Below are 16,856 nucleotides of genomic sequence, written 5' to 3'. Positions count from 1 at the left end.
TAACTGCGCCAAATTGCATGAATATAAAAACATTATTAGGTCAAGAAACTAACACGCAATAAGTACAAAGTGAGACGTATTTAAAGCTATACAAACACTTAAAATACAATTTTGAGTTAAACTTAGAGATTATATGTGTTACTTCTTATCATGTCTTAGTTTATTTGATAATGCAAGCATCTTAAACGGATTTCACTATTTAAAATTATTTCACACTTATCCACGATCAATCGGAACCAAAATCTGTCATTAAATTTAGCTGCGTTTAACACTTTGAACTTCCTGTTAGTTAGTCGGTTAGGCTACTGTTTACGAAGATCTGGATTTTTTTTAAATATATAGACAAGTGCTAGACTGCAATCACATTACATTAAGTGATTATTTAGCCTAAGATGGAGCGCGCTTGCCGAGAAGATGCCTATTCACTCTTGATTTGAAGGTACCCAGATTAAAGGTATCGGGGAAGACGGAAGATGGGAGGGCGTTCCAGGCTGGAATCTGGATTTGATTTTTGGGACGTGAAATAAATTGTCAGTTTTTAGTTTTATCAACAAGTTCTGTGTCTCTATAATAGGAAATTTACCACCACTAAACTGAAAGAGGCATAGTCTATCCAAGATGTAGGTCCCAGTTATTATCAATAACATGTGATAATAATCGCTGCTCTATTGCTGAGGGATTGTTGCACCAACCCGCAGCGAGGAAGCACTAGGCTCTAAATCCCTCTCTCCTATAAAATAAGTTACCTCGTGCCCATCAGTGGTATTCTAACCATAGGCCTAACCTTAAAGATCAACCCCCTAAGTGCAATTGCATAGTCAATCTTAATTAGACCTCACAAGTTAATCGTTAAAAAAGGTAATTTACACAAGAATACTTCTTGTATTAGTGGAAAATAGGACATTACAAAAATTGTATGAAGATAACCTATATCAATAACAGGCCTATAGTTAGTATAGCACGTAAGCTAGGAATATGTTAATTTTTTAGGTATGTACTGCACTATTTGCAGAACATTAATGAAAAAAAATTTGGGTACAGAAATCAAACCGGTTAAGCCAATCACCCTTTAACATGAATATATATCACAGAGCGACGGAATGAATCGTAATTGCATTTATTGCGTAAATTGTTGCGAAGACTATATGTTTATAATGTTACAGGTAGAATCGAACGAGTGCCGTTAATTGTAAGGAGACCCACTGGTGCCCATTACCGAAAACATCACTGACGGTATCAGGAAATTGCCGTAAGGCAATAAGTTTGCCACAAAAATATGTTGATCATCGTTACTGCCACTACGAACGTTCGCTGATAATTGCAATGATACCCCCATTTGTGTGCGATGCTGATCATCACATAGCGGTATTTCAAGTGCACGGCCAAGTCGCGTTAAGGTTCCCGAGGCGATGCGAAAACAGTCATTTGCTGTCCGCCCGCCGTATACCCGGCTTGGCATAGTGGTCATTAAATATCGTATATCGTATTGGAATAGTTGAGAAAATTCTCAGTAAATAGGTAAGTACCTATTTCAAAATATTTTATGTTTTTTTCTCTTTTCTATGTTTTTTCCTTTTACGCCATTGGTTGCCTGGAAGAAATCGCTATGTAGCGATAAGGCCACCAAATTGTACTCTCTTGATATGTATTTATATCTCAGTAACTACTTTTTTTCTTTGGTGTACAATAAAAGTGTATTCATTCATTCATTCATTCATTTAAGATATGTAATTCTACTTTAGCTTAATATGGGAAATATATATTTGACGGCCCATTAGCGCAGTTTGCAGCGACCCTGCTTTCTGAGTCAAAGGCCGTGGGTTCGATTCGCACGACTGGAAAATATTTGTGTGATGAACATGAATGTTTTTCAGTGTCTGGGTGTTTATCTGTATATTATAAGTATTTTATGTATATTATTTATTCATAAAAATATTCATCAGTCATCGTAGTACCCATAACACAAGCTACGCTTACTGTGGGGCTAGATGGCGATGTGTGTATTGTCGTAGTATATTTATATTTATTTATTACTCTTCCGTTCATCAAAAGAAAATAAAATACTATAATTATTTGCAAACATTTTTCTCCTTGTATAAAGCAGTTCACACATAACTGACAATGAGTTATAACATCACCATTATATTAAAATAAATCCAAATTATTATTTTCTTTTAATTCTATCAAAATTGAAAATAGAATATGTTTTACAAAATTAATTAAAAATCAATAAAGTTTTTTTATTTAAATAAATGTTAAATTACTGCATCTGACTGATTTTATCGTGGTAGGTTATATAGGTAGGTAGGTTTCAGGAGTATGGCAGTTATAATAAACTTATTCCTATAGTGGTACGTTTCAAGTCAGTAACGGCCGAAGCCTCCCATCAGAGCAGACTACTGAAAATTCTGAAATTATAAATGTCCCAAAACTCTCCTGTTGGGATCGAACCGGGTACCTACCACAACCACAGCGCCAACTGCTGCGCCAGGGATGGTAATTCCAAAACGAACCACCCTAAATTCATGCATGCCCAAATGCAAAAACTTTTTAGCTTCTTTGTTTAATATCCACATAGTACTTAATACTTGGTGTACATACTTTTTTCTGGTTTAAAATAAAAAATTACTTAAAATAATACTTTATGGCATCCCTTCAAATTTATTAATGTGTCAACGATATCGGATGATTTTGTTTGATAACAAGTCAATGCTATTTTCTTTATTCAAATATCTACTATAAATGGCATATATTTGCATATAGGTAGGTACATATTTACCATTGGATTGAGATTATGGTGATAAATCTACAATACTTAAAAACAAAGCTTCTTTATAGATCGGCGCACGTTTGGAACTTTCATACTCCATACGCGCCTTAGATGAAGCAACGTATACCATGGCAAACTTTGCAGTTTTGTTTATAATTTTGTTACTTAAAACTATAAAGTTAACTAGTAAAAATAATTTATCCATTCCTAAGCTTTATGTTTATGTATCTAATCCATATTCATATTATAAATGCGAAAATGTTTGTTTATCGGTATTTGTTTGTTTATCACAATTAAATTCGTCGTGACATACAGGAGTTGTTTTGAAAAAGTTAATTGTAAGAATTATTTATTATATAATTATATCGTAGTACGTATTTGTATGTAAATAATGTTTAATGTATTTAGGATATTAAAAATATCCGGTTTTCCATAACGCGATTCTTCTACCAACGGTTTTCTGGAGGAGATAGCTTGAAGCGATAAAGCCGCCTTTGCGCATTATAAATAGTTTATTTTGTTTTGTTTACATTGTTTTCTTTTATAATGTGCAATAAAGACTTTATCTAAGACTAAGTTGATGTTGCATATATTATGTAGTAATACGCTTTATCATCAAGTTGTTTTAAGACGAACTAAAAATATTACCTACAGGCTATAGTTTAACGCTAACGCCAATATGAAGTTTGTTTACTTTAGAACTTACACTCAAGACACATTAATGGGTATTATGAATCAATATTGAACATACCGTACTATTTACACAAACACACAAACACTCAAAGCATAAGCTTCCTTACGTCTAGTAAACAAAAACTAATATGTACACAATAGTTGCAGTTAATTTAAAACAACAATTCTAAGATTTATGAAGATAATAACAATATGTCAAAACAAAACAATTATTCTGTTAAAAAAATATATTAATTTAAAGATAATATAAAATGACTCAGACAGTTGTTTCATTATAAAACAATAAAATGTAAATACTTTGTTTATGGTTTCAGAAATCATGCGGCGTCTAACTTATGGATTCTTGTTACTTAATGTACTTATTTACACGAAAGCAATAGACATATATTATGATGAAGAGTTAGCTAATGTTGAAGAGGAACCTTCCAGCGCAGTAAACAACATTGAGAATAACGCAAATCTCCCAAGCTTTAGAAACGCGCATATACTTTGGCCATATCCTTTTAACAACAAAAGTGATCCCACTAAGGTTAATGAGACATCTGAAGCAGCGGATATGAGACTCCATCTATCTAAACTCAAGAGCCAAAATAGAAAAGCACGTTTCGGTTACTGGTCTTACCCTCAAAGTCCGATAGTGGATATGATGTTACAAACCGTAGCGGTAAATTACTCTCCCACGAATGCAAATGATCCCTTTGATTTTTTGCGAGACTCGTATCCATTGCCGAAAGGTAAGCTTTTAAAATACTGATTTACTCGTGCATGACTTTCAAATTTTTGTTATCAATGTAATTAATATTTAAAAAGAAACTCACAGGCCTTTAATATGACCGTGATGAACATGTGACCGTTATGTATGTATTGTTTATTGTTTGTTTGTAGATATAGTTTTCAATTATAATCTTCATAAGCATTCAGAATTAAGAAATTCAGATTCAGAATTAAAAATCTATTGTCTAAATATGCAATAAGTTTCTACCTCCTCTCATTCTGTACAGTGTTTATGTTTTCAGATTCAATTCTTATCTGATTGCCATTTATGTCTAGTAATTTTTGGGAATGAATATAGAATTATAGAATAGTGAAATAAACATTCTGAACTCATTGTATAATTCCTTTGGCAATTTCATTGATTGCCGTGCTATTAAAGTCAAAGTCAAAAATACTTTCATTCATAGATGGCACTTATGATGCGTACATTACATGAGAAATGTGCATGGTAGTACATGATGGCGATAACCATATTCTAAAACTTATAATGCGCCCTCGTCTAAGAAGAAGCCCACAACAAACACGCCGGGTATTGTTTATCATTATTACCATCTCACATTGTCATTTAAAATTATAAGAAGCGCAACCAGATTCTATCGTATAAAAACGTATTATTAGTATCTAAACTATTTTTGGTTTTCAGGTATAAATCAACCATTTGAAGAATATGATTATGTCATAGTAGGGGCAGGCTCCTCTGGTTCGGTTTTAGCATCTCGCTTAACCGAAGATAAACCTCGAGCAACTGTTCTTTTGCTGGAAGCTGGAAGACCAGAAATGTTGATCTCTGATATACCATTTTTGACTCAATACCTTCAACAAACAGATTATGTATGGCCCTACGCAATGGAACATCAACCTGGAGTGTGTTTAGGTAAGTGTCTTTCTCCATGGCCGGGACTTTATCAGATTCTTTTACAATTAGCCTATAGTTTAAGAATGATAGATAATTCCCTGAAATATAAACGGTTCTTATCTTGGCCTAAGAATTGGTCAACAATTTGTTCTGGTGTAAGAACCAATTTCCTTGAGTTTTCAGTGTAATTGGATAATCCTCATTCGATACTTACGAGACCTATGAGCCAATATATATATATATATAATAATTGTTATATGAAATTGAGTTCTAGGAATGGAACAAAATTTTTCTCTTGTTTTTCTCTCTTGATTTTCTTCTCTTGTTTTTTATTTTAAACATAACGTGGTATTTTCGTACTGACGCTCAAATTGTTTCAACAAGGACTATATATAATCTATTAAGAAATAAAATAAGCTGATGTGCTTCTCTTCGAGAAAATACAAAGGCGGCTTCAACAAAGAGGGTTTCATACCACTGCAAATACCTAGAACGTAATATAATAATTCACACTTTCTATTAAAACACGAAAAAATAATAAAAACAAAAAGCTTTTTTCTTCTATGTAGCCGCGATTCAAAGGAGCCTACTTACACAGCTATTATACATTATTCTGAAGCCATTAGCCGCTCATCAAAAATCTTTTATGTGCAGACTACAGCCAATTTTCACGAAAAAAACGATAATAAAAATAAATCGGTTAAAATTCAACAGATTTTAGAATACATTGAGAAGTTTAATCTGCGTAAGGGTGTATTCGTGAAATTAAAAAATACTCGTTCATATATATCCGTCTATTCTTTGTGTCGACTTATAGTATTTTGTAGTTAATTATCAAATTATCCAATAATAATATAAAGCTTTTTCGATTTGTTTTTTTAAACCTAGTAGTTTAACCTAACTATTTACTAGTAGCTAGGTATTTTTACCTATTTTCGTGGGTTTTGTAGCCAACAGATTTTGGTAGTGTAAGTCGCGCTATTATTTGGTGTTTTTATAAAACATACAGTTTTTATTATATGTATGAATTTCACTTATTCAAAAAAGTTTTTCTCTGATTTTTGACAATTTATTGTTTTAAATCTTAATAGAATACAATAATTGACGATATCAGCTGTCTAGTTAGATATCAGTCGTCAATTATTGTATTATTGTAGGTGCACGCAAAATTTTATCAGACACTATAATGAGCTCGTCCTCGTTTACAAATCGTGACAAACAAACTTTCTACTGAAATGAGGTCAAAGTTTCAACGATTATCCTATCACGAAGTTTTTGATTGCCTCCCCCACATCGTATTTTATTAAAACTTTCATGGTTTTTCTAACTTTTCATTTACGAGTATGAATGAGGACTTTTCGAACAACTTCGGCCTGCTATTTCGGGCAATGGTAAGTGATGGTGCAGTCGAGATGAGGTAAATTGAGGATAGTAAAAAAGTATATTGAAAACGTATTTAATGTGCCTACCTATTTATACCCGAGCGGGTTTTGACACGCAAAAATAATCGCACAATAAAGTTATACCATATCGGTATTTAAATTCTAAGAATAATGGAAGAGATGACAGTCCGACTGTCAAAATAGTGTATCTACAAAATAAAAAAAAAATACCTTGACTATAGAAGTACTACATATTTTTGCACTTCATCACCTACGTTGCAATAACTATATCATCCTCAGCTTATTTACGTCCTGATGCTGAGCACAGGTCTCCTCTATCATGAAAGAATTAAAGAAGATAAGTATTATAAGTTTAATCACCACACTGCGTCAATGTGGGTTGGTGGGTTTTACTACGAGTTTACTTCTACAAGTTAGTTATTATAACTAGGATGAACAGTTTAACGTCATACAATTATAACGATTATATTACCGTGTAAGTTTACCAGAAGGTTGATGTGAATAGTTTTTCATAGGAATACTATATTTTTTTATAAAGATTAACGCTTGTTCACAAATCACATCTGATATTAAGTGATATTGCGGCCTAAAAAAGCGCGCTTGCCTTGACGATGCCAAGAATATGGTATCGGGGAATATGGAAGCCAGAAGGGCATACCAGATCTTTGCGGTACGAATTTTAAACGAGGACGTAAAGCGATTTCTACAAGTCCATGAGATATCAATAACGTTACGGTGCAGATCCATACGATGCCTTGCAGTTCGAAGGTAGAAATATACAAAATTGTATGGTTCCTAAGCACACTCCGAAACATCTCTTCTCGAATACTGAATAACTTTGCAAAAGATGTTTCAAACTTGGTAGGTAGTCTGACTCTTGCCTCGTCTCCCATCAGTTTCTAAGCAGAAAAAATGGTCTTGCCTAAATGAAAGCTGTGTAAAACAGCAAAAACACAGTGGAAAAATCGATATACGTACTTAAAAAATGCACTAAAAGGAGACCACTGACAGCTTTCGGTAGCGAGTCAGTAAATCCAATAACAAAATGTAAATGTAATGTTAATATACCTAACAGTACTTGACTTCTTCCAAAGTAATCTGTATCAGAACTTGGTGGTACTTGGTGACTTGGTGGTACAAAATGTAAATGTAATGTTAATATACCTAACAGTACTTGACTTCTTCCAAAGTAATCTGTATCAGAACTTGGTGACACAACCAAAATAGTTTCAAACTATCCTAAATAGTTAACATAGTAATTCGAAAACGAAATATTTTGTTTTGTTCGGTGCGATAAAAGTGCTTTCCCGGCTTTGTAGAGTTAATTTAATTTCTGTTTCTTTCAAGCGCTATGAAAATTATGCGGTTAGTAATATTCGCCTTTATTGTGAAAATTATTATAGTTCGCTTATAGAACATACTTCTTGTTTTGTTTTATAATCTTCAGTAGGTTATTTTCCAAACTTTTAGCTCTAGCTAACTACTAACTAAAACTGTTTAAGTACCGCAGTAATTACACATTTTAAAATATTATTTAATAATATTTATTAAGATATAATTAAATAATATTTTCAATTGAAATGTTTTATATTTATTCAACAACAAGTTAGCCAGATGATGGTTAACCTATAAACGTTCTTGCGGTTACCTATTTAAAATCCATACTTACAAATTTCTCCGCCGGGAATCGATCCCGGACCGCTTTAAAGAACGCAGTGCTCACCACTGCGCTAAGGCTAGTAGGTACCTACTGAGATAAGCACTGAAAATGCAAGTGCAAGCGTTATAATAAACGAATATCCTGGTATGTGTACCGTACACAGGATCTCTTAGGACAGAGATATTAAAGTTACCCACCACATTTTGCCAATGTAGGTTGTTGGGCTAACGATTTAAGTTTTACAGTTGTGTGAATCATCATCATCCTCAGCCTATGAATGTCCTACTGTTGGGCAGATACCTTGTCTCTCCTACGAGAGAGGTTGTGCCCTAATTCTTAACGGTTGCCCGTGCTTTACAAGGCATGGGGGTGGACTTCGACAACTACCTGACTCAGAGTTGGCACTAAGAATTTGTTGACAGGAAAACCCAATAAATAATTAAGTGCCTTACTAATTAGTAAGTAGTCATTTAATTTAGCCTAGTGGTTAGGGTTTCGGCCTTCCCTTCAGGGAACCGAAACCGAAAGATAGAGGTACGTGCCCGGGAACGAACGGACTCGGTCCTATATCTTTTCGTAGTTATATGCGTTTTTAATATATTAATTAAAATAAAGGAAAAAGTCATAGGGAAACCTGTATAAAAAATAAATAAATATTTTACTACAATACACACATTGCTATCTAGCCCCAAAGTAAGCGTAGCTTGAGTTATGGGTACTAAGATAACTGATGAATACTTATGAATACATAAATACTTATAATATACAGACAGAAACCCTCACACTGAAAAACATTCATGTTCTTTGCACAAACATTTCGGAATCGAACCCATAGTCTCGGACTCAGAAAGTAGGGTCACTGCCCACTGCGCCAATCGGCCGTCAAAAGTATGCCCCATAGGTCCCCATAACGTGCCCTGTAGTGGGCCAGTAATGGGTTGATAATGAATGTAATTTTTGGCCCCACGATTCTACACCATGCTAACCAATACATCGAGGAGTCAGTTTATTGTGAATTTAAATATGAGTAAGATAATAATAAAATACTAAGAAACTAGTACACACAATCAAAAGTAAGCCGTGATAATTACAACAGTTAACAAAGGCTAAAAACTCCATACGCACACTGACCCAGGTAAAACAGTTATGTATACAAACAACTCAAATACAATTTATCACGTACTGCATCGTTTAACACCGTTAAGTGGTCTTAATACTTAGCTTTATGGCTCAACGCTAAAAGACTTTTCCTTCATTCATAAGGAGGTTTAAAAATTTGAACTAAGTAAAAATTAAAATAAATAAGAGAAGAAATTTAATTTTCATCATTTGCATATCGAAAATCCTCCGCCTATTATTTTACTCTGCTGGGCATAATCCTTATATTTTGTGAGCAGCTTAGATTTATCACGCTGCTTTAATGCAAATGTTGGTTAGTAAGCTGAATACAGTTGCATCGCAATACGATCAAGAACCAGATTGAATGGAAACTGTGTTCGGTAGGCAGTCGCACGTAACATGTCCTCACTCAGGCGTGGGTGCTTCAGTCCTGTCATTTCGGCAACTGAAAACAACGCCAAAGAGCCAGATCCCGATCTGGGCCTGCTCTCAACGGTTATAAGGCTGCAGTCGGATTCCGCCTCTTCAGTTCCGAAATTAAGCTTATCATTTAGTATTAGTTGTAGTGTTTTTTTTTTACTTTTATTGTTCTATTCTTGGCCATAAGCCTCACTTCTTTTCTTTACTAAGACGGCATGTTGCTATAATTATTGTTAAAGGAAATGCAGTGTTTAACAAGTATAATATAAGTTAGTTTTCTATCGCATTTAAACATCCAAAAAAAATCAGAGTAGGTTCGTTTTTCATTCATTTCGGTTCTTAATAACAGTGAAAAGAGGTAACCTGTTTACTTGTTGCAGCAAAACAAAATGCAAAACCCAACTTTTAGAAGGAAACTTATCCGGCTTTGTGCTTAAAAGCTCTCGAGGGAAACCTCTGATAAGTAAAAAGGATTTTAAATTGATTTTCGTTTTTATATAAGCTGCCAGTTGCTACTACACATTTCCTATAGCTGCATCCACTTATAAAAGTTAAGTTTATTTAGTTATTTTAGTTATTAGCTTTTCAAGGGAAACAAACAGTACTATTACACATAAAAGTAATATCGTATTTTTATATTACATAAACCAATGAAGTTTCCACAACTTAGAGTTTCATAAAGAATCGTTGAATCAACATACTTTTTAGTATGTATTAAAGAATTATAGGGATGATGTACACAATAGAATAAATAAATAAATAAATAAATATACTACGACAATACACACAGCGCCATCTAGTCCCAAAGTAAGCGTAGCTTGTGTTATGGGTACTAAGATAACTGATGAATAATTTTAATGAATAATATACATAAATACTTATAATATATAGATAAACACCCAGACACTGAAAATTCATGTTCATCACACAAATATTGTCCAGTTGTGGGAATCGAACCCACGGCCTTGGACTCAGAAAGCAGGGTCGCTACCCACTGCGCCAACCGACCGTCAAAATGATGATGAGAAATCATCATCATTGATTCTTTAATAAGATCGGGTATAGCATCATATCGGCTCAACACCAAAACGACTGTAATTATAATAGTATCGAAATGTGAACAAGATGTTGTTTGAAGTGTATGACGATTGACCGTCGAAACATCGAAAAAAAATTCGCATATTTTAGAGCTCTCATTCTAATGCTGCGATTGCTGCAATTCTTAAGTTGATTCGGTGTTGAATCGATTTTGTAAACAAATCTCACAATGGTGCTGTGGTCAACTTTGTGGTATATATTGCAATGGAATGGTTCGCAACGTCAGAGATGTACTTAGTGTTTATATCCTCGTTGCCCTGCGCTATATTTTAATTTTTAAAATGGGTCAATTATTACTGAATTGGAATTCAAAGAGAAATGGGGTATTATAAAAATAGTAATTAATTAGGTTTTTAGTTAAATTAATAATTAACTTTCATTCTTTAACTTTGAATTTTATCTCTGTATACCGTAATATAACTTTAATTATGTCTACATAATCCAACAACGAAATAAATACAAAGATTAGTTTTATTTTGTAACATAACATATAATAAAATTCTATAAGAATTCTGCATCATAACATGGCATAGAATTCTCTGTCAAGAAAAAATTATACTCTACACTGCGTTTAGAAACTCTACAACGATAAATGTATACATCAGATATTATGTAAACATTCTAAGTTTTCCTCAAAGTTCCCTGGTGGAATATTAAAACATGTAGGTACCGCATTTAGTTACTTAGCGTTAAACTTAAAAAGATATCTATAATATAATATCTTCTACAATGAACTACAACAATTTACGAGCCGAATTAAAAATGTAGTCCCACGAGTAAACGAAAATGCCAACATCGAGCGATAACGGTACGAAAAGGTACTATTGGGATTAAGGATTTTTTTTAGAACTTGTTTCGAATGGGGTATCATATTTGGTATTTCGGGGCTGAATGTAGAGCTAAGTTGCACCGCCTGCGACTTCCATCTTTGAATGTTGTGGTATAATAAAATCTCACAGGAACCGCTCTTTTCCCCGGGATTAAATAATCCTATGTTCATATTTAGAAATCTATGTGTACACAAAATCATCAAGATCGCTTAATATGCTTACGCAATGCTAGCGGCTAAGCATTGGTAATAAACGTTATTTTTTAAGTCCCATCGGCTACTTTTCCAGGTTAAAAGTATTCTGCGACCATCTCCAAGGTACCTTTTTCCAAATTTCATCAAGATTGGTGCATTAGTTCAGTTGCTCATAGGTAACAAACAAACATCAGGATTATCATCTAATAGTGCGGTAGTAGCAGTTCCTTATTAGCTATCTTTTAAACATTGTACGAGTCGTAAGTTCGTAATAAATTTAATTTTATATTTTACCTACACTCGGAGGAAATATTAGTTTAGATTAGTAAAAAATTAAACTAAAATACCTGGTAATGTCTAATTATATAATATTATATACTTTATCACAAAATTTTAATAAATAACTAAGAAATACGACTTCAAATTTTCGTTACATGTAGGGATCTTTGACACTTTTTTCTATGGAGAAAATTTTACTCAATCCACTACTATAACCACACTAGAATACACTTTTATAACCACAAAAAGAACAGAAAACTAAAAACGATCACAGCGTATACAATTTTGCGGCCTTATCGGTTCTTTTTTTCGCTGTGTAGTTCTTCTACATAGACTATGAAATTTCTTCCAGCACCTTAACTTAATTTAGGCCTGATTAACTTATCACCCAACTTAAACTTTAGGTAGTGAAGAACAACGCTGCTACATGCCACGTGGTAAGGCCGTCGGTGGATCCAGTGTTACGAACAGCATGGTATACACAAGGGGCAGGCCACAAGACTGGGACCGAATTGCTGCAGATGGGAATTATGGATGGTAAGATACAATTGTTATATTAGATAAGCTGCAAGTCTCAAGTTGTACGGCCATTTTGCACGGATACTGCAAAGTTACGTTGGAAACCGACGCCTCAACATTGAAGTTCCTGGAGTTTAAACTCGCGGCCACCTTAGAAAGCGCTGGTTCTAGGCATGAACGCAGATCTGAGAGCCAATAAATATAAAAAATGTATGCTCAACACCGGGAAAAGTAGGCTGGAATATGCCGGAAAGCGAGTCCCACTTAGTAGGTTAACGTTTAGTTGAAGAAAAAAGACAATTATTTTAATTACGAAACCCTTTTTTTGCAACACAACTTTTTAGAAGCACAGCACCTAAGACAAACGGACACAGTATAGCAGGTGAAGGCTAGACCTAACATTGGGTAATCTTTGTATAGCCAGAAAAAGGGGGAAAAAGCATGTGAAGTGCTGCTAATTAAATAAAAAATAAAGTTTGTTTGCTGCTGAAATGCTGCTAATTAAATAAAAAATAAATTCTCATGTCTGAGACCTTTAAATAAAGAATTGTTAGTCAAATGTAGTGTGGTAACTATATAAAGTAAATGATGTAAACCTAGGCCTTACTTGTCGTGCATAGCTAGCAAAAGTTTAATATATCAATCATTCTTACATCGGTACGTACATTTTAAGGTTTATTTTTGTATGTTCTAAATAAAAACCACGATATTGCAACTCGACTAAAAAAAATAAACGTTATTTTTATTATGGTCTACGATAAAAAGCGCTTACCTCAATGTGTCTTTATTATTTAGTCAGAACGCTAACTGTGTTGTCATAAAAAGGCTTGCCGTAAATTTCTATCACCGAATTGCCACATTCCAACGTAACACAATATATTGTGTGATATTTTAAATTTACTTTTATCCCCCTTTTTTCCTTGAACCTACAATATTCATTTCTAACAAGGATTATATAGAACTGCTACTACATATACGTATTACGTCCCCTTAAATAATTTGCAAAACACACACCTAAGTGAAAGTTAATAAAGGAGTAAATTATTTAATCAATTAGTCCTTCATTCATTTTTTATTCTCTTCATAAATTATTACAATAATGAAACAACGGAAAATTTAAATAATATTTGTCATTTTAATCAAAATGTGCAATGCGTGCCGAGTCTTAGAAGTGGCCAACGCCCGCATAACTGGCTGCCGTTTTTCAAGCCAGCAAACCATTTGAGCGAACGAAGTACGATGATAGATTTATTGGACTTATATACCTTTTCGTCTTTCAGAGGGAAGAAACAAGGCAATATATTTCAAGTAATAACTAGAATATTAACTAAACCTGTTATTAAATTTCAGGTCATACAATGAAGTTCTACCATTCTTCATCAAATCTGAGAGGGCTGACTTGAAAAAATATAAAAATATGCCATACCATGGTCGTGATGGAGAGCTTGTTGTTGAAAATGTTCCTTTCAAGTAAGAAAATATAAATACCTACTGCTCAATATTCAATATTGCTGCTGCTTATATAGCTTTTCTTAAAAAATAAATATTAAGTTTTTATTCCAATAGCCTGTTGGTAGTAATTGCCTATATAATTGATTTTAACATGATCATGTACGTACATATTTTCATTGCAAACGTATAATATACTGAGTGTTTAAAATTTATCTGCACCCTACGCTTAATGTAAAAGGCTTATCAAATGGAACAGAAATTAAATGAACTATTTTACTTTTTCAGGACTGGCCTTGTCGAAGCTTTTCTTGCAGCTGGGAGAGATTTTGGACACCCCACAATAGATTATAATGATCCAGATCAATTGGGTTTTGGTTATGTTCAAACCGTATCTAATAAAGGTCACAGGTTGAGTGCTGCAAAGGCTTTCCTTCATCAACATAAACGCCGCAAAAATTTACACATCCTAACCGAAGCTAGAGCTACCAAAGTTCTAATAGATTCAGAATCCAAAAAAGCTTATGCAGTCGAATATATAAAAAATAATTTAAAACGCACCGTTCATTGCAGAAGAGAAATTATTCTTTCAGCAGGGCCTATTGGCTCCCCTCAATTACTAATGCTCTCAGGAATAGGACCTCAGGAACATTTGCAAACGCTAGGCATACCAGTGATTGCAGATATAAAAGTAGGACGCAGCATGTATGACCATGTCAGCTTCCCTGGTGTTGTTTTTAAGCTTAACAGTACTAATGCGAGCTTATTAGAACCTAAGGTTGCAACTCTGCCTAACTTAATGCAGTGGTTGCAGTTTGGTGACGGTCTCTTGGCCACGCCTGGAGGAGTAGAAGCCATTGGATACTTAAAAACTTCTCTTTCTGAAGAATCCATACCAGATATAGAATTAGCAAGTATTGGTGGTTCCCTTACCTTAGACGCTGGTGGTGCAATCCGAAAAAGTTGGAAAATTAATGATAAAACCTATTTTAATGCTTTCGGATCATTAAGTGGAGCCGATACATGGCAAGCTATACCGACACTTTTGCAACCAAAATCAAAAGGCTTTTTGGAATTGAGAGATACGAGTCCATTTTCGCATCCGAAATTATTTGGTAATTATTTAAGTGATCCTAGAGACTTGGCCACTTTAAAAGAAGCAGTTAAGTACATAATTAAGTTAGGTGAATCACAGCCATTTAGAAAATATGATGCATCATTATACTTGGCCCCATATCCGTCTTGCTCTGCACATCCAGTAGGATCGGAGCAATACTGGGAATGTGCTATTAGAACAATGATCGTATCCGCTCGGGATCCAATATCTACGTGTAAAATGGGCCCTCAAACAGATCCAGATGCGATAGTAGATCCAGAATTGAGGGTATATGGCGTAGATAGATTAAGAATAGTGGATGCTAGTATTATACCTCATCCTCTCAGTGGGCGATCGAATGCTGCAGAAATTATGATTGGTGAAAAGGCAGCAAACATGATAAGAAATACTTGGTCAAATGCGATTGTTTAATATTTATTTTAAGAATTAGATATAGTGTATAATAAACGTTCCTAAATATTTGTGTCTCTATTTTAATTCCTGTTTACAAGATATAATTTTACGATACTTATAGCAAAACTTTTACTTTAGAACAGTAACTCAAGGACTATAATTATTAAGGTACAAGTTCCGATACATTACTGTTAACTGTCTGCCATTGTGAATAAAATATCGATACAAAATCAAATCAACGAACTTTGAACAAAGCAAACTGTTGAATCCTGAAAACTGTGTACGTGTTTTTTCTTTTAAGCAATTTCAATCATAAATCATTAACAACCCATAATAATCCACTGCTGGACTAAAGGCTTCTCCCAAGGGTAGGGTTAACCCATAATCATTACGCTGGACAGACGGGTTGATGATCGGAGTTTAGATGGTACAGAAGACCCTGTCCGTCCTCCATTGGTCGCCTCGTACAACCCCCGGGGAAGAGGTGGTGGACAACTGTATTCCGATCTGCCGTCACCAGACAGCAAAAGCAATTTAAGCAATTTATTTTGTGTTAATTGAAGCGAATAATGGAATGAATAGTCATCATTTGATTTAACAGGAGTCGGGTGGGAGATAGAATTTTACGCTGCGTCACTTTGACCCCAATAATAAAATTGATGGATGCTCAATACAGCCTTCCATTAAGTTTCAAAAGCATTGAACATTCGGATTCGTTAGCGGATTAGCGGCCTTTAGAAAATACTTTTTTAGAAAGATTTTATTTAATAAAGACACTTTCAAAGTAAATGAGGCCAACTAAGAAAAACATGTTAATTGCTTATTACATTTTTCATAACCATATTTGGTTCTTATAGCAGGAAACTAGGCACTAATGTATTAAATGCAACGCTGCAGGACAAGTAGGATTTTATATTTAAGGGCTACCAATGCGTATAATATAATAATATTTCTTTACATTAAATCATAAAAATTAAAAATGATAACTATATATTTCTCCAGACCTTCGCGGCCAGCGTGAATAAAATATAGAACGGTGTTTTCGTCGCCCAGCCTTTCTTGATTTATTTATTTATTTATACTCTTTATTTGTATACCACTCAGAAAAACGAGACAAAAAAAAGAACAAACACATGAAGAATGAAGCAGGATACAAAAGGCGGCCTTATCGCCTTTGTGGAATGACGAAATGGTACTCGCTGTAGTTGTGATCTTATAAGTAATAGGCCCAAATATAATGTATAGAAAATAGGAAATTTATAGTCTAGTGGAAAGCCTTGCT

At 34.1% G+C, this 16,856-nt stretch overlaps 1 protein-coding gene across 1 annotated transcript; it reads left to right on the top strand.

The window, feature by feature from the left end:
• The first annotated feature begins 1,405 nt into the window (after window positions 1-1,405).
• LOC120627399 (glucose dehydrogenase [FAD, quinone]-like) lies at window positions 1,406-15,600 on the top strand. Its single transcript, XM_039895401.1, has 6 exons — window positions 1,406-1,518; window positions 3,778-4,197; window positions 4,881-5,111; window positions 12,501-12,633; window positions 13,966-14,085; window positions 14,353-15,600. The coding sequence occupies exons 2-6, from the start codon at window positions 3,783-3,785 to the stop codon at window positions 15,590-15,592; spliced, it is 2,139 nt and encodes a 712-aa protein (XP_039751335.1). The 5' UTR covers window positions 1,406-1,518; window positions 3,778-3,782; the 3' UTR covers window positions 15,593-15,600.
• Window positions 15,601-16,856: the final 1,256 nt, after the last annotated feature.

This window comes from Pararge aegeria, chromosome 11 (genome assembly GCF_905163445.1).
Source record: "Pararge aegeria chromosome 11, ilParAegt1.1, whole genome shotgun sequence".
Taxonomy (NCBI): Eukaryota; Metazoa; Arthropoda; class Insecta; order Lepidoptera; family Nymphalidae; genus Pararge; species Pararge aegeria.
This window is presented reverse-complemented; position numbering and strand designations above follow the sequence as displayed.

Excerpts from the sequence above, each read along its gene's own strand:
- LOC120627399 (XM_039895401.1), top strand. The coding sequence starts at position 3,783 with ATGCGGCGTCTAACTTATGGATTCTTGTTACTTAATGTACTTATTTAC. Across the intron at positions 4,198-4,880 it reads CTCGTATCCATTGCCGAAAG|GTATAAATCAACCATTTGAA; the intron begins GTAAGCTTTTAA and ends TTTGGTTTTCAG. Across the intron at positions 5,112-12,500 it reads TCAACCTGGAGTGTGTTTAG|GTAGTGAAGAACAACGCTGC; the intron begins GTAAGTGTCTTT and ends CTTAAACTTTAG.